This window comes from Triturus cristatus, chromosome 5_2 (assembly GCF_964204655.1).
Source record: "Triturus cristatus chromosome 5_2, aTriCri1.1, whole genome shotgun sequence".
Classification (NCBI taxonomy): Eukaryota; Metazoa; Chordata; class Amphibia; order Caudata; family Salamandridae; genus Triturus; species Triturus cristatus.
Genome location: NC_140588.1, coordinates 958,649,482 through 958,673,889, shown reverse-complemented (window position 1 = coordinate 958,673,889; position 24,408 = coordinate 958,649,482). Strand labels below are relative to the sequence as shown.

Below are 24,408 nucleotides of genomic sequence, written 5' to 3'. Positions count from 1 at the left end.
GTTGCAGTACCAAAAGGAACGTAGTGACAAATCTGTATACACCTACAAGAGCTATCAAAATTCTTATAATTTTATAATACTTGTAAAATGAAGCGATCTAACTGACAATCATGGAGCAAACTTGTCCCCGATAGTTCTGATTTATTTCCTTTGGTCCATGGAGAAAATTAAGTCCAGCTCGTGGACCTCTTTTGTCTGAGATGAAATAACTCTAGCCTAGTGAGAGGACACTAGAGTAGCTCAACATCTACATCCTGGAAGAGGACATGCTAGTGAATGGCTTATAGCAAGGAGCTACAATTTCTTTATATGCAGAGCACTAGACGTCTTCATCAAACTTTGTATACGTTGGTATAGAACTTGACAATCATGTTAGTAACCTAAAGCTACTTAAAACATTAATATACTTCCTAGTCTGCTTTTGAGGCAAAAGGATAGTAATATCTACAAAATGCTTTTGTCGAAAGAAATAAACAGCATGATGTTGCACATGCCAGCATCTGTGTCATAATGCTGCTAGCGGCTGCTTCTCTCCCTAATGTGTGTAAAACTGTTATGACATATGCCCACAGATACTTCAGCATGCATGGTGCATGCCTACGAAATGATAAGTGCCATTTTATTTGTTATTTTAATTTATTGTTCCAAGATAACAGCTGCTACTTGGATTGGTAAATTAAAAAAACATTTTCTTGCACAAAAGTCTTTCTTGAAAATCGAGTGGCTTGGCAACAAATGGCAGCTGCAGGAGCCCTCTAACAAATGTGAAAAAGGAATATTTTAAGGTCCACAAGGGTTAGGGAAACAACGGATAAGCTTGGGAGGCAGGGGAAATAAATACAAGATAGAAGACCCTTCCTCCCTCCTACCCCCAAAAAAGCCAGTGTGGGCAACAGGGAGCACATGGGGAGGGAGGAGGTTATTTGAGGAGGAAAGCAGCAAGAAAATATATGCACTCTTATGGAGTCCTAAAAACAAAGTAGTAGTTCGCTGAAAGTGAGCAGTGGAAGAATGCAAGTCATAAAATTAAAAGGATGGCAAAGAAACTATACTCTAAGGGAGGGACAAGAACGAGAAGAGGAAGGAAACCTGTTGAATAAGACGCAAATGAGTGATAGGAAAAGCAACCAATGGTAAGGAATGGACTAGGTCTGAGCCCACAGTTTAGCTTTTAATATGGTCCACAAGAGGTCTTTAGACAAATAGTCAAAAGCTGCATGTAGGAGGGACCTAAATAGTGCCATTCCGTGACTATGTGCAGTTATACAACTAGTATAACTACACATGCAGAAATACCTTTCCTTAGTCAAGTATGACTTTAAAACAGTTTTGTTTACCAAGCGCTGCAAGTTTCCAGGATACAAACAGGAAACCTTTGTGACTTATTTAAATAAAATAATCTGCATCCATGCGAGGTCGCAACCCTGCAGTCACAGATTATAGAATTTTCTTGAGAATTACTTGCACAGTGCATAAATTAGCTCAGGCATGATTCTCATCTGCCGGGGGAATCACTTAAACACAAACTACTGACATGTTTAATAGTTTTCAAGCTATATTTTCACAATATAACCAAAGGGAAAATTGCAACAACATTATTCATTCCACTGGTCACATGGAAAAAGAAACAGGGGTGTAGTGTGGGCTCCATATACCAACCATATTGTTACTATATTTAACAGAGCACGATTCCATGGCATGTCTCAGGAACCACCTGAAAACCAGTTGGGTGTAACAAAGCTTTTAGAGTTCATTTTAACAGATGTTAACTATTCCAAGGATTAGGGCTCCTGCAGGGCAAAAAGAGTTAGAGACAAGATCCATCTTGCTTTACCAAAAATGAATATTTAATGGGACTGAATTAACGGTTACATAGTGTGAACAGAAAGAATGATTCAAGCATCTTTGATAAACGCATCAGAATTTTGCTAAGGTATTTTTCAATTTGCAATGCTGAAAACCCCCCAATAATTATGGAAGCTTCCGGACAATTAAACCCAATGGAAGAACAGAACCAAAAGGCTTACCTCCCCATGCATTTCCAGCAGACGTTGCTATGGCAGGCGTACTCTGTACAGTAGGAACAAATGTAGGCTGAAGATCAAATAGATCACTGGAAAGGTTAGGCATGCTAGAATTAAAAATAAAAGAAAGTTACTGATTACAAATTTCTGTAGTAAAGACCAGCATAAAAGACTCGACCAGTCTAAAACAGAAATAGCGTTTTTTAAAGTTAAAGTTTAATTATTTGGCACGAAACCCAACACGTTACAATAAACTCAATATTCAGTAATCATACTAATAAAGCTTTGTATTGCGTACAAAAAATTGCATTAAAATGGCCCCTTGTTAATATAATTCTACTTTCAACTGAAAGGCACTGTGACACTTTTCAATAAAGAATTTGAAAACTGAGGCTGTGCTTCTTGATAGGACACACAATAATGATATTAAAACAAGATAAAGACCACATCTTAAATCCAACACAACATAGGGGTAGCAAAACGTATGTCAGCAAAAAATCATAACTGTAAACTATACCCATTTGGAATTCCAGACATTTGAAATAAAGAACAAAGCCCTGTAGTAGCAATGCCAAACTATTTCCAAGCACTTCACTTGTTCTGTGCTATTGCAAATACAGCTGGACATGCAACACATCATTGGTCACGTGGACAAGGAAGAGGGGGATTCAGAGAAAGGCTTGAAATTTGCATTTTCTCAAGAACAAAAAAAAAAGCATTTGGCTAAATAATTCGCACATTCAACTTCAGTTCACGAACCAACACACACTTTCCTTCCATGCAAGATATAGGGATGAGATGGCATCAATGCCCCCCCCTTTTTATATCCTAACTGGAAGCGTGGCACTATTTTCTAGACTTGGTTAATTTAGCACCCCATTACGAGTGGTACTTTGTTCCGACACAAAATGATCAAGCGGGTCATGAGAGAAACAATTCTGAATGGCTAATAACTTTGGCCACTTATGGCCAATTCATATGAAACCTTCCAAAAACTAATTATGTTCATGTCTGTATATCTTGGGGCCTCAGGAGCAGACCGGCCATGGCAGGAGGTGAGGTTTTAGGGATTAGGAGGAGGGAGTAGAGAAAGCTGGCAGTTGCATTTTGTACTAAAATTCCAATAAGTATTCAAAATGCATGCTTAGTCATGCACGCCAAGTAGGGCGCCTGGCACCATGTGAAACCAAACAATGACATGGGTTCAGGGGTCCTGGGCCACAGAAGGGTTATGTTGAGTAAAAGGGGTGTGGATGAAGGCCTAAAGCTGGGCTGCATACCCACTTGAAAAGGTCTTATGGCTTTCCCAGCAATTTCTGGGAACATGGAACATAAGAGTGGGCACAGAGTTTGTTCAGACGCAAAGTCCAAGTCCAGTATGCATGGAAAAGACCGTGCCCACAGAATCTTGCCATATGTGCCCAGATCCATGTCTTGTGGGCACAAGGATGTTACCAATAGAACTGACATCAAGTTATGTTTTTAGGTCCAGTAAAGCAAGCACTTGCCCACAATCTAGGACAGCATGAACTCAACCTGTGAACATGCTTGCTTTCAACTGCTTATAGAATTTGAGTTTTAAAGCACCCAAGGCAAATTTCAGGCATGCATTCTTGACTTTTTTTTTTTTAATGCTTTATTTAATTTTGCAAAATCAAAACAATACAAAGACATTGGCTGTATGTTCAATAAGAAACCGTCGATAAGATACATCATGACACCTCTGGCCCCCAAATCATCAACAGCATCTAATAATGGCATCAGTTCAGTGGCCCCCCGTAATCGCCCCAACATTCCCAACCGTCAGAATTCAAACAGAAACATAAGAAGAACCGCCCGCCAAAGGGCCCATCGTTCAATCTCCGCAGATGCTGCAGCTGTCGCCCCACACCTCCCGTCCAGCCCACGCCAGCACAGACCAGCATCCCAGACCGAACAGCAATGATGACATAACGTCCTGCCAGGTTCCTCACTTCTCCTTAAGCATAACCCTGGCGCCGCGCAGTTCACCCCACTCCCGTAGGCACTATTCCGGAACTGGAGTGTGGTGGGGAAGAGCTCGGCAGGGTAGCGATGTATGTCTTATACGGGCCCCAAATGTCTTTGGGTCGTGCCACCGTGGGGAGGAGACTAGAGTAGATCTCGCTGTTTGTGCTGCAGAAAGCCATGGAAGTGAGCCATGCATCCGCCGTGGGGGCCATTCGATCCCCCCAGCGCTTAGCAATCTCTCGCTTAGCAAGCAGGAGGCCCAGAGAGGCGAGCCTTCGGACAGTCTTAGGGAAATTTACCGTGTAGCCCAGCAGCGCAACCTCGGGTGTGGGAACCAACGTGAGCCCCAGCATAGTGCCCAGGATCTCGTGCACCTGTGTCCAGTATAACTGCAGTCTGGGGCACGTCCACGACCGGTGTGCAAAATCGGTGTGTGGTGCAGCGCATTTCCAGCATGTGTGAGGTCGAGAGGGGTCAATGGCGTGGAGTCTGTCAGGGGTCATGTAGAAGCGGCGAAGGAATTTGTAATGGAGGAGCTTATGGCGACTATTGAGTGATATCGTGTTAGTGACTTTGCAGCAAACGGTCCACTGTTCGTCCGTGATCGGCCTGCCCAAGTCCGACTCCCAAGCCGCCCGCAGCCGGGCATCCGCACAAGGAACCAGAGCTGCGCATGACTTATAAAGTTTAGAAACTATGTGGGCTCCCGTGTCTTTATCAATGAGGAGGGTGAGGGGCTCAAAGGACTCCGGCTCGAGGGGGAATCCCGCGACTTCCGACCGCGCCGCGCAATAAAGCCGGCGTAGTACAAACTTATCCATGAACGTAGCCTCGCTGAAACGCGCCTCGTCCGTCATCGAGAATATGTGCCCGCCAGGGTATAAATCTCCAATCTTAGTGAGGTTAAACTTATTTAAAGTGCGCTGCACAAGGAGTTCTCCCGTACCCGGCAGCAGCCCAGGGTTAGGAAGTGGGAGCGAAGAGGAGTACAGGCGAGGCCGGGCTAAATAACGAGCCAGGCGACCCCAGGCCCAGCTGGTGGTGGACACCGTTTGTATGTCCACTGGGCTCCGGGGAACTCCCTCGGGTAACACCGCCGACAAGCGATCCGGGAGCACGAAATTCGCCTCCGGCCGAAGGAACGGGATCCGTGCGTCAGGATGATACCAGGCGTAGGCGTGCGCACATTGAGCAATCAAGTAGTACAGGTACATATCCGGTGCACCGAAGCCGCCTCTGTCATGGGGGAGCGTAAGAGTCCTCCAGCTGATTCGGGGGCGCTTCCCGCCCCAAACCAGCTTAATCAAATGTGACCGCAGGGTGGAGAAAAATGCCCGAGTAAGAGGAATAGGGATATTATTTAAAAAATACAGAAATCTGGGAAATACAACCATTTTTATAATGGCAATTCTGGCCGACATGGAGAGCGGGAGTCGCAGCCACCCCTCCACCTGCGTCTCCAGCCTGGCAATCGCGCGGCCATAATTGAGGCGAATAATTTCGTCAGTGTTCAGATGTATCTGAATGCCCAAGTACCGTACCGAGTCGGAGCACCACTCCAACGGGAACTCGCACTGCCATTGAGATGTGCCGCTAGTCAACGGGAAAATTACGGACTTGTGCCAGTTGATGCCCAATCCAGAGTGGGCTCCAAAGCGAAGAATTTCCCGTATCAGGGGAGCCAAGTTGACCTGAGGCTCTCTGACATACAGTATTGTGTCGTCCGCATAGAGGGAAGCCAATAAGGGACCCGTCCGGAACTGGAGACCCCTGTGCAGATGCCGCTCCTGGAAATGCCGAATTAAGGGGTCCATGGCCAAAATAAATAATAGCGGGGAAAGCGGGCAGCCCTGCCGCGTGCCTCTCGTGAGAGAGAAAGGGCGGGATAGCGTACCATTGATACGCAGACGAGCCGTGGGGCGGCTATACAAAAGCCACGTAGTGGCGAGGAAGTTCTCCGGCATGCCCATGCGTTGCATGACAGAAAGAAAGAAAGGCCACTCTAGGGAGTCGAAGGCCTTCTCAGTGTCTAGAAGGATAGCCGCGGCAGGCGTGACCGGGTTGATTCTGTGGAGAACCGTGAACAACGTCCGCAAATTTAGAGACGTGGAGCGACGCGGGAAAAAGCCCGATTGCATGGGCGATATAATGAATTCTATCAATCTGTTGGCCAAAATTGTGGCCAGTATCTTATAATCGAGGTTCAATAGGGAGAGGGGCCTATACGAACCACACAGCGTCGGGTCTTTATTTGGTTTTGGGAGCAGAACTATTACCGCTTCACTAAGGGTCGCCGGGAGGGACCCACGCTCCAGCGCCTCTGCGTAGACCTCAATAAGCCGTGGCGACAGGAGATCCGCAAAGGCCTTGTAGAAATCCCCAGTGAAGCCATCGAGGCCGGGGGCAGAAGAGCCGCGAAGCACCTTAATCACGCCCCGAACCTCAGTCACCGTTATGGGCTCCGCCATGAACTCCTGCATACCCCTATCGAGGAACACTAGCGCGATTTCGGACAAGTAGGCCTCACGAGAGGCCGAGGATTCACCTAACTTGGTCTTGTATAGATCCGAGTAGTAAGCCAGGAAGTCATCCCTGATCTCGGTGGGCATTCTTGACATCTGACTGGATGAATGCAAATTCACTCCAGATGAATGGAAGCAAAACTGAACTCCTTTGTTGCTCATCCAATAAAATTCCGTTATCTCTATCCTCAACCTTCTGGCCTCTACCCACGGAATTGCCATTGGCGCAACCCAGCGGTGGTACGAAACTTAGGTGTGATTATAGATGAAGGTCTGTCTATGGAAAAACAAGTGAACTGACTTACCGGGACTTGTTTTGCACGGATCCGGGCCCTTAGCAAACTATATCCTCTGCTTGACCTGCCAGCCAGATCACTGATCTCCAGAGGTGTAATACTAAGTAGGCTGGACCATTGCAATGCTCTGTTATTAGGAGCCCCTAGCGATTTGTTAAAGAAGCTAGAGCGCATCCAAATAATCACAGCTAAGCTAACATTGAATAGACCTCGACACTCATCTGCCACAAAGGCTCTGAAAGATCTCCATTGGCTGCCCATCAAGCAGATAATTATTTTTAAATCTCTCTGTATTGTTCATAAGGCACTACACAATAAAGGACCAAAACCTTTACAAGCCAAACTAAAAAAATATACTCCTTGCAGAAACCTTCGATCAACCATAGGCAACTATGTCCAAGAACTCAGATTTCAAAAAGTCCAACAAGGAGGACGTAGTTTTACCGTCAATGCAGCTCGGATGTGGAATAAATTACCAGCTCCAGCTATTAAAATTCAAGAAATCACTGAAAACTTGGCTGTTTCCTCATTTATAACCTGCTTTTTTTTCACATCTACATCAGTTGTTCTTTCTTACATACTGGTTACAACTAGCGCCAGGATACCATCTTTGGTCACAGTGCCCTTTATAAATATTCCATGCAATACAATACAAGTAGAGCATGCCAGGCTTTTATTACTTGTCTGATGAAGATTCTAAATCCAGTCCAATTTTTCTCAATTTTAGGACACACCGTTGTAGATGGATCTTAATGTTCTAGCACAGCCTTTCTTCAGGAAGGGAAAAGCAGCTTGTAATCCTAGGTGTTCAGAATGGGTATTCTCTCATTCATAAAAGGTAGAATCTCCTTGCACATGTGCAGGAACCCAAAACACATCCATATATTAAAATAAGGAATATGCTACTTACCAGTATGCATCTGTTCTTGGCATGTAGAGCTGCAGATCTACACACTTGTGCATAGATCGCCATCTGGTGTTGGGCCCGGATGTTTGCAGTTTGTTTTTTCTCTTGGAAAGTCTTTGGAAGTCACGAGGTCGGCAACTCCTCCTTTGGATCGTATTGCGCATGGGCTTCGGCTCCATCCTCAGATTGTTTTTCGCCAGCAGGGAAAGATGGAGCGTAGTAGTAACAGTGAAGATGCCCATGTGTGTGCTATCTAAATAAGATAAACTTGAACAGATAAAGGTAGCCGGGGAGGCGGGTGGGCATGTGTAGATCTGCAGCTCTACATGCCAAGAACAGATGCATACTGGTAAGTAGCATATTCCGTTCGAGGCATATGAGCTGCAGATTACACACTTGTGCATAGATTATATAGCAGTACCCACCGTTAGCGGCGACCACCCATATCTGTTGCAGTAGTTTGAAATAATGTTTTGAGTACAGCCTGGCCCACACTAGCTTGATGCTTAATTTGCACATCTACACAATAGTGTTTGGTGAAAGTGTGCAGTGTTGACCATGTAGCTGCTTTGCAGATATCATCTAATGGGATGTTCCCTAAGAAGCCCCTATTTTTTGTGTAGAATGGGCTTTCGGGGGAATGGATAGCGTTCGATTTGCTTTATGGTAGCAGATTGGAATGCATTTTACAATCCACCTAGCTATCCCCGATTTTGAGATGGGGTTACCTTTGTGTGGTGGAGAAAAAGAAACAAACAGTTGTTTGGTCTTACGGCAAGATTGTGTTCTCTGAATGTAGTAGAGTAAGGCTCGTTTCACATCCAGTGTGTTTAGAGCCCTTTCTGCAACTGTCTGTGGTTGCGAGCAAAATACTGGTAGTTCTACTGTTTGGTTTAGGTGAAAGGGAGAAATGACTATAGGGAGGAATTTTGGGTTGGTACGGAGTACAACTTTGTTATGGTGCATTTGGAGAAAGGGTTCTTAGATGGTAAGTGCTTGTATCTCACTGACCCTTCTAAGGGAAGCGATGGCTACAAGAAAAGCGGTTTTCCATGTTAGGAACGGTAGTTCGCATTTATGGAGAGGTTCGAAGGGAGGCCCCATTAGCCTTGTGAGAACGATATTTAAGTTCCACACAGGTGAGGGTGGCACTCTGGGGGGAATTATTCTTTTAAGGCCTTCCATGAAGGCTTTAATGGCAGGTACTCTGAAGAGTGAGAGATGTTGCCTGTTTTGTAGGTAAGCCGCAATAGCCACGAGGTGTAGTCTAATGGACGTATAGGCTAGATTGCACCTTTGTAGGTGGAGTAAGTAGCCTATTATGTGTTGAATGGACACGTCCAGTGGATTGATGGTGTTGTTATGGCAATAAACAACAAAACGTTTCCACTAGGCGGCGTAGCACGCTCTAGTGGTAGGTCTTCTAGCTTCTCTGATGACGTTCATACAGTCAAGGGGAAGATTTAGGTACCCGAATTTTAAGATTTCAGGAGCCAGAACGCAAGGTTGAGCTGCTCTGGGTCCGGGTGTTTGATCTCTCCATGGTTCTGGGTTAAGAGGTGTGGAGAGAGGTGTCGTTTTTGGTGTGGTACTACAGATAGTTCCAGCAGTGTGGTATACCACGGTTGTCTGCCCCATGTTGGAGCTACTAGGATTAGTGTGAGGGAGTGTTGTTGTAGTTTGCGCACCACTAGTGGAATGAGTGGGAGAGGCGGAAAAGCGTACGCAAATTTGCCTGACCAGTTCATCCATATTGCATTTCCTTTGGACAATGGGTGTGGGTATCTGGCGGCGAAGCTTGGGCATTTGGCGTTTTCGTGGTTGGCGAAGAGGTCTATCTGTGGATGCCCCCACATTTGAAAGTATGGGTGAAGAACTTGCGGGTGAAGCTCCCACTCGTGGATCTGTTGTGTCTGTCTGCTGAGCAGATCTGCCACTGTGTTTTGGACTCCTGGGACATGCTGAGCTAGGAGAAAGATTTTCTGGGGTATCGCCCATCTCCATATGCTCTGTGCTAGGTGAGAGAGCTGTGGAGAGGGTGTGCCGCCTTGTTTTTGGATACAATACATGGCAGTCATGTTGTATGTTCGGATCAGGACTGCCTTGCCTGAAATTTGAGTTTGGAAAGATTTTAGGGCTAAGAAGACTGCTAGAAACTCCAGATGGTTAACATGGAGTAACTTTTGTTGAGGTGTCAACTTGCCCTGTATGGTGAGATGTAATAGATGAGCTCCCCAGCCGGAGAGCGATGCGTCCGTTGTCAGTACTATTTGAGGAACCAGGTCCAGGAACGGTCGACCTTTGGAAAGGTATGTGGTGTTCCACCACTGCAGAGAGCGATGGGTGCGACCGTCTACCAACACCAGATCTGTTAATTGACCCTGGGCCTAGTTCCATTGGCGCGCTAAGCACTCTTGGAGAGGACCCATCTGGAGTCTTGCGTGAGGCACTATGAAAATGCAAGAGGCCATCATCCCTATTAGTTGCATAAACACTCGAGCTGGAAGGGAGTGTTGTAGTGCGAATTTTGCGCGTATAGCCTGAATGCTTGCAATCCTGGCCGGATTGGGGTAGGCTAGTGCTCTTGAGGTGTCTATGGTGGCACCGAGGTATTGTTTTATGTGGGATGGTTGGAGATGGGACTTCTGGTTGTTTACTGTGAAGCCCAGCTGATGGAGTAATTGAATGGTGGTAGATGTGTGTTGAACACACTGATTGTACGACCCGGCTTTTATTAGCCAGTCGTCTAAGTATGGGAAGACGTGGATGTGTTGTCTTCGTAAATGTGCTGCTACCACTGCTAGGCACTTGGTGAATACCCTTGGTGCTGTTGTGACTCCGAACGGGAGCACCTTGAATAGGAAGTGTTGTCCGTCCACTACAAATCTGAGGTAATTGCGGTGAGCTTTGTGCACCAGAATGTGAAAATACGCGTCTTATAGATCTAGGGTGGTCAAAAAGTCGTTTTGGGAGAGGAGCGGAAGTACCTGCTGAAGCGTTACCATATGAAAATGGTCGGAGTGTATGTACGTGTTTAGGGGCCGGAGATCTAGGATGGGCCGCAGAGTCTCGTCCCTTTTTGGTATGAGAAAATATAGGGAGTAGACTCCCATGTTTTGTTGGTTGGTAGGAACGGGTTCTATTGCCTGTTTTTGTAGGAGGGAGACTACCTCCTGCTTTAGGAGTATTAAATGTTCTTGTGACATTGGGCGCTGCCTGGGTGGAATGTTTGGGGGGGGTAGATATTAGTTCTAGGCAGTAGCCTGATTGAATTATTTGTGTCACCCATTTGTCTGAGGTGATGGTCACCCAGACGGGAAGGAAATGTTGGAGTCTGCCACCGACCGGAGTGGAATGGAATGGTCTGGGGGGGAAGTCATTGGGTAGGCGTTGTGGCAGAGCGAGCGTTGTTTGTTTTGCCTCTGCCTTTATTATTGTTACCCCTATAGCCGCCTCTTTGATAACCCCTCGTGAAGGTGGACTGAGTTGGGGATTTGTACGAGGTGGACACGGTATCTGAGGAGTAGCCTCTAGATGTACTGCGAAAGGAAGAGCGGCGAAAGGAGCGTCTAGGAGGGTGTGACTGTAAGGATCCCATGGACTTCGCCGTATCTGTATTTTTCTTCATTTTTTCTAGGGCCTCATCTACCTTTGGGCCAAATAGATGTTCCTGGTCAAAGGGATGGTTAAGGATGGAGGCTTGTACCTCCGGTTTAAACCCTGATATTCTCAGCCAAGCATGGCGACGGAGGACGACGCTTGTATTGATGGCCCTGGAAGCTGTGTCTGCTGCATCTAAGGCACAGCGTATAGAGGTGTTTGTGATAGTCTTACCCTCTTGAATTAGTTTGTTGGCCCTAGCTTTATATTTCTCAGGGAGGTGGTGCATTATGCTCTCTAACTCATCATAATGTGCCCTGTCATATCTGGCCAATAGGGCTTGAGTATTGGCGATACGCCACATATTGGCTGCTTGTGACGCAGTGCGTTTCCCTGATGCATCCAGTAGCTTTGACTCTGTCAGGTGGTGGTGCTGCGTCTGACGCCTGAGAATTTGCCCTTTTACGTGCAGTGGATACAACTAGAGAGTCTAGTGGCGCTGGCCCTCTGATGCAGGAGGGATCTGTAGGGGCAGCTTTGTATTTTTTCTCAATGCGCGGGTTAATGACCCTGGCTCTAACTGGGTCCTTAAAAACCTCTGGCGCATGCTTTACCACTCCTTTAAGCATAGGTAATATGGAGGTAGACCTATGTGTGGTGTCGAACGTGTCGAGGAGGAAATCTTCCTCCACGGGGTCGGTATGTAAGTCTACCCCGTGATAGGGCAGCTTTGTATTTTTTCTCAATGCGCGGGTTAATGACCCTGGCTCTAACTGGGTCCTTAAAAACCTCTGGCGCATGCTTTACCACTCCTTTAAGCATAGGTAATATGGAGGTAGACCTATGTGTGGTGTCGAACGTGTCGAGGAGGAAATCTTCCTCCACGGGGTCGGTATGTAAGTCTACCCCGTGATAGTGTGCCGCCCTTTGTAGTAGGTGGTGGAACCCCAATGAGTCCTCTGGTGGAGATGGCCTGGAGGGGTAAAGGTCATCTTGTGGGACGTTGGGGATATCAGGTATATTGTAGTCGTCCCATGGGTCTGGGGATCCTGTAGGAGTGGGGTCCCCTGTGGTTAGGTCCTGGGGGACATCCCCTATGTCATCATATGGGTCCCCGTGATCATCATCTTGTGGAGAAGGGGTGGGAGAACGATGAGGTTGGGGTGGAGAAGGCGGGGGAGGTGGAGGAGGTGGGGAAGGTACTCTGAACGGGGAGGTAGCAGAGTCCTTCCTTTTTGGAGGCGGAGGTGGAGCAGGCCTCTCGAAATGTCTCTTTTTGGAAGAAATTGTCAAATGTCCAGTTTTTGGATCCTTGGTGAGTGTTTTCTGCAAGGGATCCGGTGTAAATAAGTCCGGTGAGGCAGGTCTGTCCGTCGGCGCCGAAGGAATAGGGGGTCGTTGGCTTTTTAGGCTTTTCCGTGCTGGTTCTTTGTTTGGAACCTGGTTTGGGAACCTCCGGACGCTTGGTCGGCGCCGAGATGGATTTCGGCCTCGAAGTGTCGGTGCCGGTGGCCTTGTGTGCTTTGGTCGGCACCGAAGGTGTTGTCGGTGCCGAAGAGCTCGGTTTCGACCCCGAGTACTTCGGTGCGGAGCTCGGTGTCGATATGGGGATCGGCTTCTTTTTCAGCACCGAAGCGAGTTTATCGGTGCCGGGAGTAGGCTGGCTCGAGCCCAAGCCGCCGGAAGGCTTGCTTGGCTTCTTCACCAGGCCCGAAGTTGGGGTGTTGGAAGCAGTGTCCTTGGTCTTGCCTAGTCCCTGAGACGAAGGCGTGACCGGAGCCTTTTTCGGTGCCGGAAGGTGTGTGTGGGGGGGGGGGGGGTGGAGGGGAAATCAGTACTCACGACCCTCTGTGCCGGGGTGATGTCCTCCACATCTGAGTCGTCGGCCTCGGAAGCGCTGACGAGGCCCTCTTCGGTGTACTGCTCTGGAGCGTCGATGCCTTCTCCAATGATGGCGTCCGGAATCGTCGTCGAGGAGTGTGCCATAGTTCTTCTGGCTCTTCGGTCCCGAGTAGTCTTTTTGGACCGGACTGACTTACACGCTGGACAGACTCGAGCCTCGTGTTCAGGGGAGAGGCAGAGATTGCATACCTCGTGGAGATCGGTGTGGGGGAATTTAGACACACATTGAGGGCACTTTTTAAATTGAGTCCTTTCCATTAGCCAGGACCGAAGCTTTGAGAGGCCCGAAGGCCGCCGTCGACGACTGGAACTGAAGGTCCGTGCCGATGAGAAGGCGCGTCGAGTGGGGGAGATCGCGATCGAAACAATACCGTGGTTTAAGGTGAGGATTGCGCGTCGACCATCGAACTGGAAGCTGTTCGGAACCGGAGCGCGAAGATCACATCCGAGCCCGATGGTGGAAAAAAACAATCTGAGGATGGAGCCAAAGCCCATGCGCAATACGATCCAAAGGAGGAGTGACCGACCACGTGACTTCAAAAGACTTTCCAAGAGGAAAAACAAACTGCAAACATCCGGGCCCAACACCAGATGGCGATCTATGCACAAGTGTGTAATCTGCAGCTCATATGCCTCGAACATCAGTTTTTCAGATTTTATAACAATTAACTAGAAATTATGGCCAATTAGGCAACATTTAGTGCTTCTTTAACAAATCTGGAACACTGCAAACATAACAGTACATTTAGCTGAAAACACCACTGCATCCACACACTTGGGGAATAAAAAATAAGGGGTTCTGAGTGACATAATAAGACAACTTGCGCTTCACTCAGTGTCTATTTGATGACACTCCCAAGTGAATAACATCCCGTAATTCACTGTTACCCCGCTATAATTCTATATATATTAGGTGACTTGTGACACACCCAGTGCTTATTATAAAGAAGTGTCATAGCCACTCAACTGTAATAGATTATTACAGTTGAGTTCGGATGACAAAATTCCTGCTGCCAGAGCCAACAGCCGAGAGGAAAGGCAGGTCAGGTCATGGAGCATAAATAAAGCAGCAGTTTAAAGAACTAAACCAAAACCTTGCTATTTTTCATCTGCTCTAATTTTCTAGTTGTATAGTATCAACTAGAAAGGAGCTATATATGACAATAGTTTTGTTTTTTTGTACTTCTTAGGTAATTATAGCAAAGTTTGAATCTTTCTGCATGTTTCCACACATCTCGAGCAACTGCGTCTTTTATTTATTTTTAAATAAAACTCACTGGTATTAAACAAATTATAATATCTTTTTGTATCTAACAGTTTTTGATGGGTTTAATTTTGCACCAGAGATTCGATTTTTATTCTTCATGTTTGGAAACATGCTCTCTTTCATATGAAAGAGCTACACACCAACGGTTTAAGCGATTTGTGGGAAAGGTGATGCTGTGCATCAGTATTATAAGGACTAAAATGCCCCATGCCATATAGGATAAGGAAGCTCTGAGTTCCATAACCTTACAAAGGAACTCAAGACCTGGTATTATTTATTATTTATTTAATAGCTTTAGTGTGCCAGCCTCGTTCCTATATATGGTCATGGAATTCCTCAGTGACTTCCAATATCCCTATAATAAACACTAGGAGGTACTTCACCTTTTTCCCCATGTATAGTATGTTTAACATCAGTATCACGTTTGAAACGTGCCGTGGAAGCAGTGAACAGCACAATATCCACAGACTGAAATAAAAACCAGGCTAAATAAGGCAAGACATCAAGTAAAAGAACACACTGCAATACAAATAGTCGGGACAGTGCTGTTTGAGAAGGCTATATGTTTGTCAGAGGCTAAACTGGTCTGAACAGCTACACGGTTTACAAAGAACTTAGTATCTTTATGCATAGCGTTAGTTTCTTCAAAGTAACGTAATACAGGCAAACAACTTTGTGCCACCAATTTAGAGTTTGGGATAAAAATGTTGATAAGGAAACTGCTCTGTTAATGTGAATCAGAAATGCAGTCTGGAAATAATGAATGGCTAGTCCCGAAGGTTCCTCCACTGTACATTGAGTCTGAAGCTCATCACCCTTCTAGCTGATGTAACAGCCACCAAATGTAGGAAAGTAGCTCTGTATATACTGTTCCCAAATAGGTACAGTGTGCACAGTCGCCACAGTCCCCAGAGGTTTGGCAGAGGCTAAAGTTCGATATAACCTTACTCTCTAAAGTGGTAGCTTGGTCGAGCAGTAAGGCAGTATCAGAGGACAGTGTAAAGCATTTGTTGCACACACTCAGTCAGCAAATGGTCTCACACACTCAAGAACCGAACTCTAGGCCAATGGTTTTGTATAAAAATATATGGTTGTTTTATATTAGAACCAACAATAGATTTCAAAATATACTTTCTCTGAATGAGAGGCTTTATATAAATACTTTCAATATGCAGTAGGCTTTTGAATGTAATAGACACAGTTGTTGCAATAGGCAACACAATTTCAAACACAATAATACACTGAGCTCAATGGGAATTTCTAATTAAATGCAATTAGTTACTTTGAGGATTACTTTTCTAACCATAGGACTGGATCCTGGATTCCTTCCCGGGACATTTCCTGTAAACAGTTGAGTAAAAGCGTTTTGGTTACAGTAGTGATTTTTAAGCAATATTTTGGTATTTTAAAAGTTGACAAACTTTTTCTCATAGGATCACCAATGTTATCCTACGGGAGGAATTTCACTAAGCAGGTAAGTGGGGTTATGGTTACTTTTCCTAACTCAGTGTTGGATCCTGGATCCAGCACTAGGGCATCACCTGTAAACAGTTGGAAGAATGTGTTTTGGTTATACAGGCGATTTTTAACTAATATTTGTAAGTTTGCAAAATCGACACTTGGAAACTTTTTCGGCAAAAACCAGGCAATGTTATCCTATCGAAGGAAATTCAAGTTGCAGGTAAAGTATGTTCTCGCTACTTTTGTAATCCAGTGCTGGACTCCTAGGTTCAGCACTGGGACATCTATCTAAAACAGGTAAGTAATTACGTTTTCACAGTTGGTGCGATTTTTAAAGAATATTTGTAGTTTGCAAAAATCGACACTTAGAAGAAATTTCACAGAAAAACAGTCTATGGTTTCCTATGGAAGAAAATTGGGTAAGCGGTAAGTATGGTTGTAATTACTTTTCAGGGTCAGTGCTGGGCACCAAGATCCAGCACCGGGATCTCTCCAGATAGCAGGTGAGTATTTTCGTTTTCGTTACTCGGTTGATTTTAGGTGAATATTTTAAAGTTTAGAAACTCCACACTTAGAAGAATTTCCAAGTGAAACCAGTCAAGGTTACCCTATGGAAGAAAAGAGCATTATTGGCTTTTGGGTAAGTACTCGACTGGCAGAGTTAAGGTTATGGGCATAGACTCAGGGGTCTCCCAGGGTCAGGTCAGTACAGTTGTTACACCCTCAGCGGCACAGGGGCAGCCAGGTGCAGAGTGAGTTAGGCCCAGAGTTATCCTATGGGAGGCAGGGGGCCCTTGGTTGGTGGCTGCTGGCTGGAAGGCCAGGCGGCTGTGGGAGCTGGGCTCCTGGTCACTTGCTCAGGGCAAATGGGGAAGTAGAGTAGAGACTGCACTGCCAGGGGCACTCGGGCGTCTGGGTGCAGGGTGCTTTTGAGCCTTCAGACGCTCAATGGATTACAATGGAGAAGCTCAAAAACTAACAAAGGCTGCAAGGGACTGCCGGGAGCTTCGCCTCTGGTTCATTTGACTGTGTGGCGTTGCATTGCGGGCCCTCGGGCTCTGTAGCGGCCGGCCTTGGTGGTTGTAGGCCCTTGTATGTATTTTATTGTATAATAAAGGTTTCTTTAAAAAAAAAACACAAAGGCTGCAAGCTCGGGGACGAAGATTCTTCAGGTGTGACCACCACTTCGAGAGGTAAGTTGGGTAGTTCGAGGATAGGTAGGCAACCAGGAGTTGGGCACAGGGGTCGGGAAATCTTACCCTCGGCTGGTCGCGGTTGGAGGGGTCCCTGGTTCTGAGGCTGCAGGCGTCGTCAGGAGCGTCGCGGTGGGTCCTTGGGTGCTGGATTCGGGGTCACAATCGCCGGGGGGACGTCCTCGGGGTCTTTGTCAACTCCAGCACAAGCCAGACTTGGCGGGTGCAGAGTGTGCAGGGTTCGCGGTTCCTGGGTGATGCCAGGGGTCAGTTACTTGCTTTGAGCAGTGCCACTGCTTGTGGTAGCCAGGTCCTCCAGGGTTTGTGAGGTTGCTGGCCACTGGAGATGCCGGAGTTTAGCAGGAGCAGGTTCGAGGGTCGACAGGCCGGTAGGGCTGGGGAGAAAGCAGTTGGTGTCTTCCTCTTGTGAGCAGTTGTACGGCAGGTCTTCTTGTCTCTTGATCGTCTTTGCTGTTTCAGAATCTGGATCTCAGGAAGGAAGGTTCAGGGTGCCCCTAAATACTAAATTTAGGGGCGTTACAGGTAGGTAAAGGGCAGGGACCACTGGGTCCCTGCCCTGGGGTTGGTACACCCCCTATCCTGCCACTCCTGTGGGAGGGGGGCAGTGGCCTAGTCCTGATTGGGCAGGGCTCCCCATCTTCAAGATGGTGAGAGCTCGGAGACGTGCTTCACCTCGCCTCCCCCACCTGAGGGGTGGGGTTGGCAGAGGCTGGCACACCCCCTGTCCTTCCTTGGGGTTTCCGGCCAGTCTTCCCGCCCGAGTGGGGGTTTAGAACCGGTAGGGGCCAGTTGCGGAGTACAGCAAGTGGCCTGGAGAAGCTCACAAAGGCGGCATGCCTTTGAAGCTTTCCCTGCCCATCCTGGGGGAGGAGACCTAGCACCTTGTCCAGGATGTGCATTGTTGCAGGCCCGGGAGAGCGGATGGCTCTCTACCCAGGGGTCCAGCAACAAGTCTGCTGTGAGGCAGCCTAGGCAGCCCCTCAGGCAAGACGTGGATTGTAGGTTAGGTTCAGGGGGCATCTCTAAGATGCCCTCTGTCATGCATTGTACATTAAATCCTGAACTGGCATCAGTGCGGGTTTAATGTGCTGAGAAGTTTGATTCCAAACTTCTCAGTCTTCAGTGGAGCCATCATGGTGCTGTGGAGTTTGTGTTGACGCTCTCCCAGCACCATATACTCTTAAATGGCAGCACTGCACTTACAGTGCCCAGGAATGGACCTGGGTACTGTAGGGGCACAGGGCTCATGCACCTGTACCCACACCACTGGCATAGGGCACCCATCTTGAGGGGTGGCTGATGTATGCCAGGGCAGTGTGTGTTGTGGGCATGGCATGTTCTGTACCCAAACAGCCTGCAAGGGCAGTGTGTGTGTCAGGGTACAGGGCCTCTAAGGGTGGCACAATAAGTGCTGCAGCCCTTAGGGGCCTTCCTTGGTCACAAGGCCCTGGGTACCTAGTGTACCATTTACCAGGGGCTGACATGTGGCCAGGGTTTGCCAATTTGGGTTTAGGCTTCAGCACAGTTTTTAGGGAAGGAACATAGGCCCTGGGTACCTGATTGGCAGGAGCCCAGGGCACACTTAGTCAAAGTACTTTCAGCAAAAAGTGGGGGCACAATCTCAAACAAGCACTGGCAGAGTCAATAGATCTCACCTTTAGGACCTATTTTTTAGATATGCTGCGTAGCATACACAATGCTGCGCTGCATGGTTATAGAAGAAAAAAAGCCTTTGAGGCAGCCAGCAAGGTCCTTTTGTAGTCATGAACATAATACATGTGTGCAACCTCTAAATGATGCCGGCATTAATTTCTTTCTATTTACAGATCATAGTTTGATCTTAATAAAAAAGGAAAAAATATCACTAAAGTGAATGATAATATCACTACTTCTAATGATAATAGCACTCAGAATAATAATGGCAAATAAAACTATAGCTATAATTGGTATGATGCACTAGCATTGATGTTGCATTTCCTTGGAGTAGTGATAAACATAGCAAAGGGAATACTAAATAAGTGCCTATTATGAACCATTTTGTATTTGCTTAATGTAACACTTTAGAGAGCACCTGCATGTCAAAATGTGATGCTTATAATTCCTATGCGCCATTCAATGCAGAAAGCATTGCTCCATTTGTAGGTAAGTATCCACCATGTTGTTGATTAATAACACAACAATGTAAACCTGTTTTTCTTGCACAGGGAATGCCTTGATGTCGCCTAACCTCTGTGGCTAACCGAGCTACAGGTGATGGGCTGGGTCAGTGTCTGTATTGTTCAAAGGGTGTGGTGCTATCGAAAAGAGAAGGAAACATCTGAGTGTTGCAAAAAGCATAATCCTCCTCTAGACAGTCTCGGAACAGCTGGGAGCACACAAAAACTCTATTGCCCAATGCAAACAAAGCACGCTGCCTGAGGCGATTGAGGAGGAGGAATCCAGGAAGGGGCCAGACAGCTGGCTGAGGAGAATTTGAAAAACAGTTTTGTTTACAGAGATATTATTAAGTATCTGCGTACTGAGTGGAACCTGACACAGGTAGCATGAGCCACAGAGGAAACATGCTCTGCAAAAGAAGGGAAACTGGGGATTAAAAGAAGAATCATTTGAATAGGAGGGATAGAAATGAAAACAAAATGAACAATTAACTTACCTTTGGTAATGTCTTATCTGGTAGAGACAGGATTTAGCTGCAGATTCCTTACCTTTGAATTCTCATGTGGCAGACTGGGTCCAGGATTATTTATTTGTTTCTTTTACAGCAGTATCTCTGAATGTCGGTAGAGTGCTTTGAGCGAGTACGTAGCGACGTCATCCACTAGATGTGACGTCAGCGGAGTCCATTTAAGCCCTCCACTGACAGGCTAACGTCACCTTCTTGTCACCTTTTTACTAGACTATTTTCCGTGCCAAAAACGTACAGCCACTTATAGAAACTGCCCATGGAAACAGTGAGCCCAAAAAGAGACATCTTTATGTTAAAACAATCACGAAGTCCTAATGAAAAGCATTTGAATACCCAGAAGGGATCTTGTAGACAAAAGGATTAACCAGTTAGCAGAACAGGGAGGATTGGTAAAGAATCAGCAGCTAGATCCTGTCTCTATACCAGATAAGGCGTAACTGAAGGTAAGTAATTTATTCATCTAATAGAGACATCTAGCCGCAGATCCCTTACCTTTGATTTGGCTACCAAAGCAATACTATCCCCGAAGGAGGGTCTGCAAACTAGCCCCACTAAGGGTCCCTAAATAGGACTAGCTGGTCTAGTGACCGTGCTGTCTTGGAATGTAGGTAAGGAAAGGAGACGCACCATCAGAAGGACTACGGAAAACCCATTGGGAACTGAAATCCATAAGTCATTAAAAAAAAAATGGGGAACAGTCACCCATGGCAGTGGAATAAAGAAGTTTTAGAAAGAACACTTCAAGAAGCATAATACTACATAGCTCCCCCAATGGTATCTGGACCTTTACTGGTTGGAGCTGAAGGCCAAGGACAACATTCAAAGCCACGGAGCCAGCGATCTTTGCCTTAGAAACAAGCATGAAGTTGAACTTGCCCTGAGAAACACAGGCAAAGGTGTGAGACTGGTGCTCTCTATACCTACAATGTAGAGAGCACAAATCAATGCTTCAATAGAAGTATTGCGAAACAAAAACAAGTACTGGCATAGACCACTCGTGGTAAGAGAAAACACTTCTAGAGAGAAGTTAGCCCTCTGGGACGATCTAACGTAGAAGCCACACAAGAGAAACGGTAAGCAAATGACAAGTAAAGGTTCCTCTAGGACACAAGGAAAGGCACAGCAAAGTAAGCATAAGGAACAGTTTCTTACCTGTAAACTCCAGTTCTCTCGTAAGGATATTTCCATGATAAGGCATAAGCACTTGAACAGTCCTGCGGAGACCCCCCCCAAGCACTTCTTTTAGATATATCTTCTTAAGTTGATATTGTTCACCTTTGTTCTGGAAGGCTTGTAAAGACACTTAAGAGATAGAGCGACAAATAAAAAACAAGTTACTTACCTGTACACTGTGGTTCTCCAGTATTGATATCTGGTGGGAGTCCCACGGTAACAGTAAAACAGCAGTATAAAACTTCAACATTCAAATGCCCATAAGAATTCACTAGCTTTTAGCAACCTATTACCATTATTATAAAACATCCAAACTCTAGTCAATCAGATCCCAGACCATAGAGTCTCCTTCCCCTGCAGGACCATCATACCTCAGATTTCGAGCACGAGTATCATAAGACAATAAGAGAGGTAAGGAAGGTGAACCTGGAAAGGGGAGGAGGGAGGGTCACATGTGAATCCATAAAAGATATCGATACTGGAGAACCACAGTGTACGGGTAAGTAACTTGTTTTTTCTCCAGTATTGTATCTGTTATAGATTCACATGCTTGAATCAGAATAGCAGGCAGTACCAAAGGGTCAGAGGTGGCGGGTAAGGTGAACCATGCGACCCAGAAACCAAAATACAAATGATAATCATAAAGAGCATATAATATTAGCTCAAAACCATGTATACATATACTAAAACGTAAATAGAAAAACATTTGAAAACATATTTATTACCGATCATAATCATAGCACACTTAAGAGAATTTTTTTTTTCAGGAGATCATAACTTATGTGAGTAGAAGTTGCAGAGCAGCTTGACCAACCTCTACATCCGCCTTCTGCCAGGCATCCAGGCAGTAATGCTTTGTGAAGGTATAGATGTTCGCCCATGTTGCCGCCCTGAAGATATCAAGTAGAGGGTGGCAAGCCTTTTCATGACAAAAGAGGATAGTCGATGAGACCCACGAGCGATAGACGCCTGCGTCAAAGCCTGACCCTTCCTAGGGGCTGAGAAGGCAATGAGTAATAGTAGATTTTCGGAAAGGCTTACTCCTTTGCAAGTAGAACTTTAAACATTGTTTAATGTCCAGAGAATGGATTGCCCTCTCAGCTGGTGAAGTTGGAGCTGAAAAGAAGGAGGGGAAAATCACTTTACTTGGAAAGAACTGTAGGCAAGGTTCCGTTGTAGTGAAGGCCTGAATTTCACTAATGCGCACAACAGAAGTTATGGCCAACAGGAAGCCCACTTTCCAGGAGAGGTACTTCAAGTCGCACTCGTGAATTGGCTCAAACGGTAATTTCATAAGCTGCGACAGAACAGTATTTAATTACCATAGCACTGGAGAAGGTCTTACTGGAGGGTACACCCTGAAAAGTCCTTTCATTAACTCTTTTAATAATCTGTTAGACCACAAAGACAAACAACCAGAACGATGTCTGCATCTAAATGCACTTTTATGGATGCACGTGCCAGACCAGACTTGGCGAGAGATAAGAGATAGGATAAAACCTCCTCAGGCGGCGATGAGGATCGCAAGTGTGTGCGGCACACCAAATGCAGAATCTTTTCCACTTGGCCGAGTAGCATTTGATCGTAGAAGGAGCTCGGGCTTTCTGTGGTTTTTGTTGACATTCCTCAGAAATCATCAGTTGTCCGAATTCTGTGTGATGAGGAGCCACGCTGACAAGTGTAGCGAACGAATTTGAGGATGAACCACTTGAACCTAGTTCATGGACAGAAGATTTCCTTTTGGTTGAAACAGAACTGGAGAAAACCCAGTTAGGCGATACAGCTCTGTGAACCAGTATTGTCGCGCCCACGCCGGGGCGATTAGAATTACACGGCAAGGCTCTCGTTTGATCTTTTGCAGCGCCTTTGGAATGAGAGGAAATTAAGGGAATGCGTAGGCAAATGTTACTTGCCAAGAGAAGTGGAAAGCATTTCTTAGAGAGCCTGGCTGAGGAAATCTGCTGGCGTAGAATCTGCTTTTTTTGTTGAGTGACGTAGCAAACAGATCTAGGGTTGGAAACCACCAACAGCTAAAAACCCTTTGCAGCTGTTCGTCGTTTAGCTCCCACTCGTGACACTGCTTCGTGTCTCTGCTGAGGGAATCGATCCAATCGTTTTGGACACCTGGCACATGTTGAACCTGTATCGCTATTACGTGGACTATGAGCCATTCCCAGATCTGCTGAGCCAGGGTTGAGGGCCTGGGATCTTGTCCCACCTTGCTTCAGCAGATAGAACATGGTGGTGGTGATGTCTGTGCGAATCAGGATTGAGGACTTCCTGATTCTTGACAGGAATGCTTGTGAGGAAAGAGAGACCTTGAGACGTATTGTCTCTGACTGTCCACCAAGACATCGACGGCACAACAGACTGCGGCGGTTAAAGAGTCGTCAACGGTGAACGAACTTGCTGAACCATCGACAGTGAAACTTTTTCTGATGGAGATGGCCTACCTAGGCCGACAACGGTGACACCACCACTGCCGTCGTCGACGCGGCCGCCGTCTTGACAGTCGGCGTTGCTGATGAAACAGTCAATGAAGCGCTCACTGAAGTGGAGCAGGAGCTCGTAGACGGAGATTTCGTTGCCAAGCGTTTTCTGTCAGCTTAAGAATCTCTGGAAGGAGTAAGAGGCGTTGACGGAGGCGCAGAACCCGACCTCTGGTGAGAAGAAGAGGAACCAGGCTGGTCTTTCTTCAATCATTTCTCCTCAATCCTCTCCTTACTCTGCGATCTGGACTTTTTAGTGTCCTTATGCAGTGAGGAAGACCCTTTGTCCTTTCTCTTCCTATAGGAGGTATGAGTCTTCTCCTCCGTGTCAGAGTCTTTTACTGCTTTTTTCTTTGCAGCCAGAGAAGCAGCCTACCCTCACGGTCCTTGAGAGTTTTTGGAGAGAACGTACGATAGTACTTGCATTATCTGGGCTTGTGTTCTGGATATAGACAGTAAAGACACTCCTTATGTGGGTCTTCAGAATAAAGTCTGGACTTTCCACAATTCTTACAGGGCCTAAACCCTTTTTAGACTGACATTATGGAGAAAAGAGGTACTCACACTCCTGACCAGCACCTCTGAAGAAATAGGATGTGTAGAGATGAACAGCTACCTGGAGTTTAAAAGGGTAACAGTAGAAACACTGACTGAGCAGAGCTCAGGGAGACTCCCTAAGACACTGTGTGCAGTAAGAAATCTGAGGTATGATGGTCCTGCAGGGGAAGGAGACTATAGTCTGCGCTCTGATTGGCTAGAGTTTGGATGTTTTATAACAATGGTAATAGGTTGCTAAAAGCTAGTGAATTCATATGGGCATTTGAATGTTGAAGTTTTATACTATTTTACTGTTACCGTGGGACTCCTATCATGACCAC

The 24,408-nt window shown here is 46.3% G+C and overlaps 1 protein-coding gene across 4 annotated transcripts in view; it reads right to left on the bottom strand.

Moving 5' to 3' along the window:
- Nucleotides 1–24,408, bottom strand: part of LOC146829464 (phosphatidylinositol-binding clathrin assembly protein-like) — a 704,267-nt gene that overhangs the window by 381,391 nt on the left and 298,468 nt on the right. For all 4 annotated transcript variants that reach the window (XM_085608147.1, XM_085608148.1, XM_085608150.1 and 1 more), the window contains exon 12: nucleotides 2,028–2,131. In XM_085608147.1, the coding sequence (XP_085464273.1) occupies nucleotides 2,028–2,131 (104 nt within the window). The remainder of the gene's footprint in view (nucleotides 1–2,027; nucleotides 2,132–24,408) is intronic.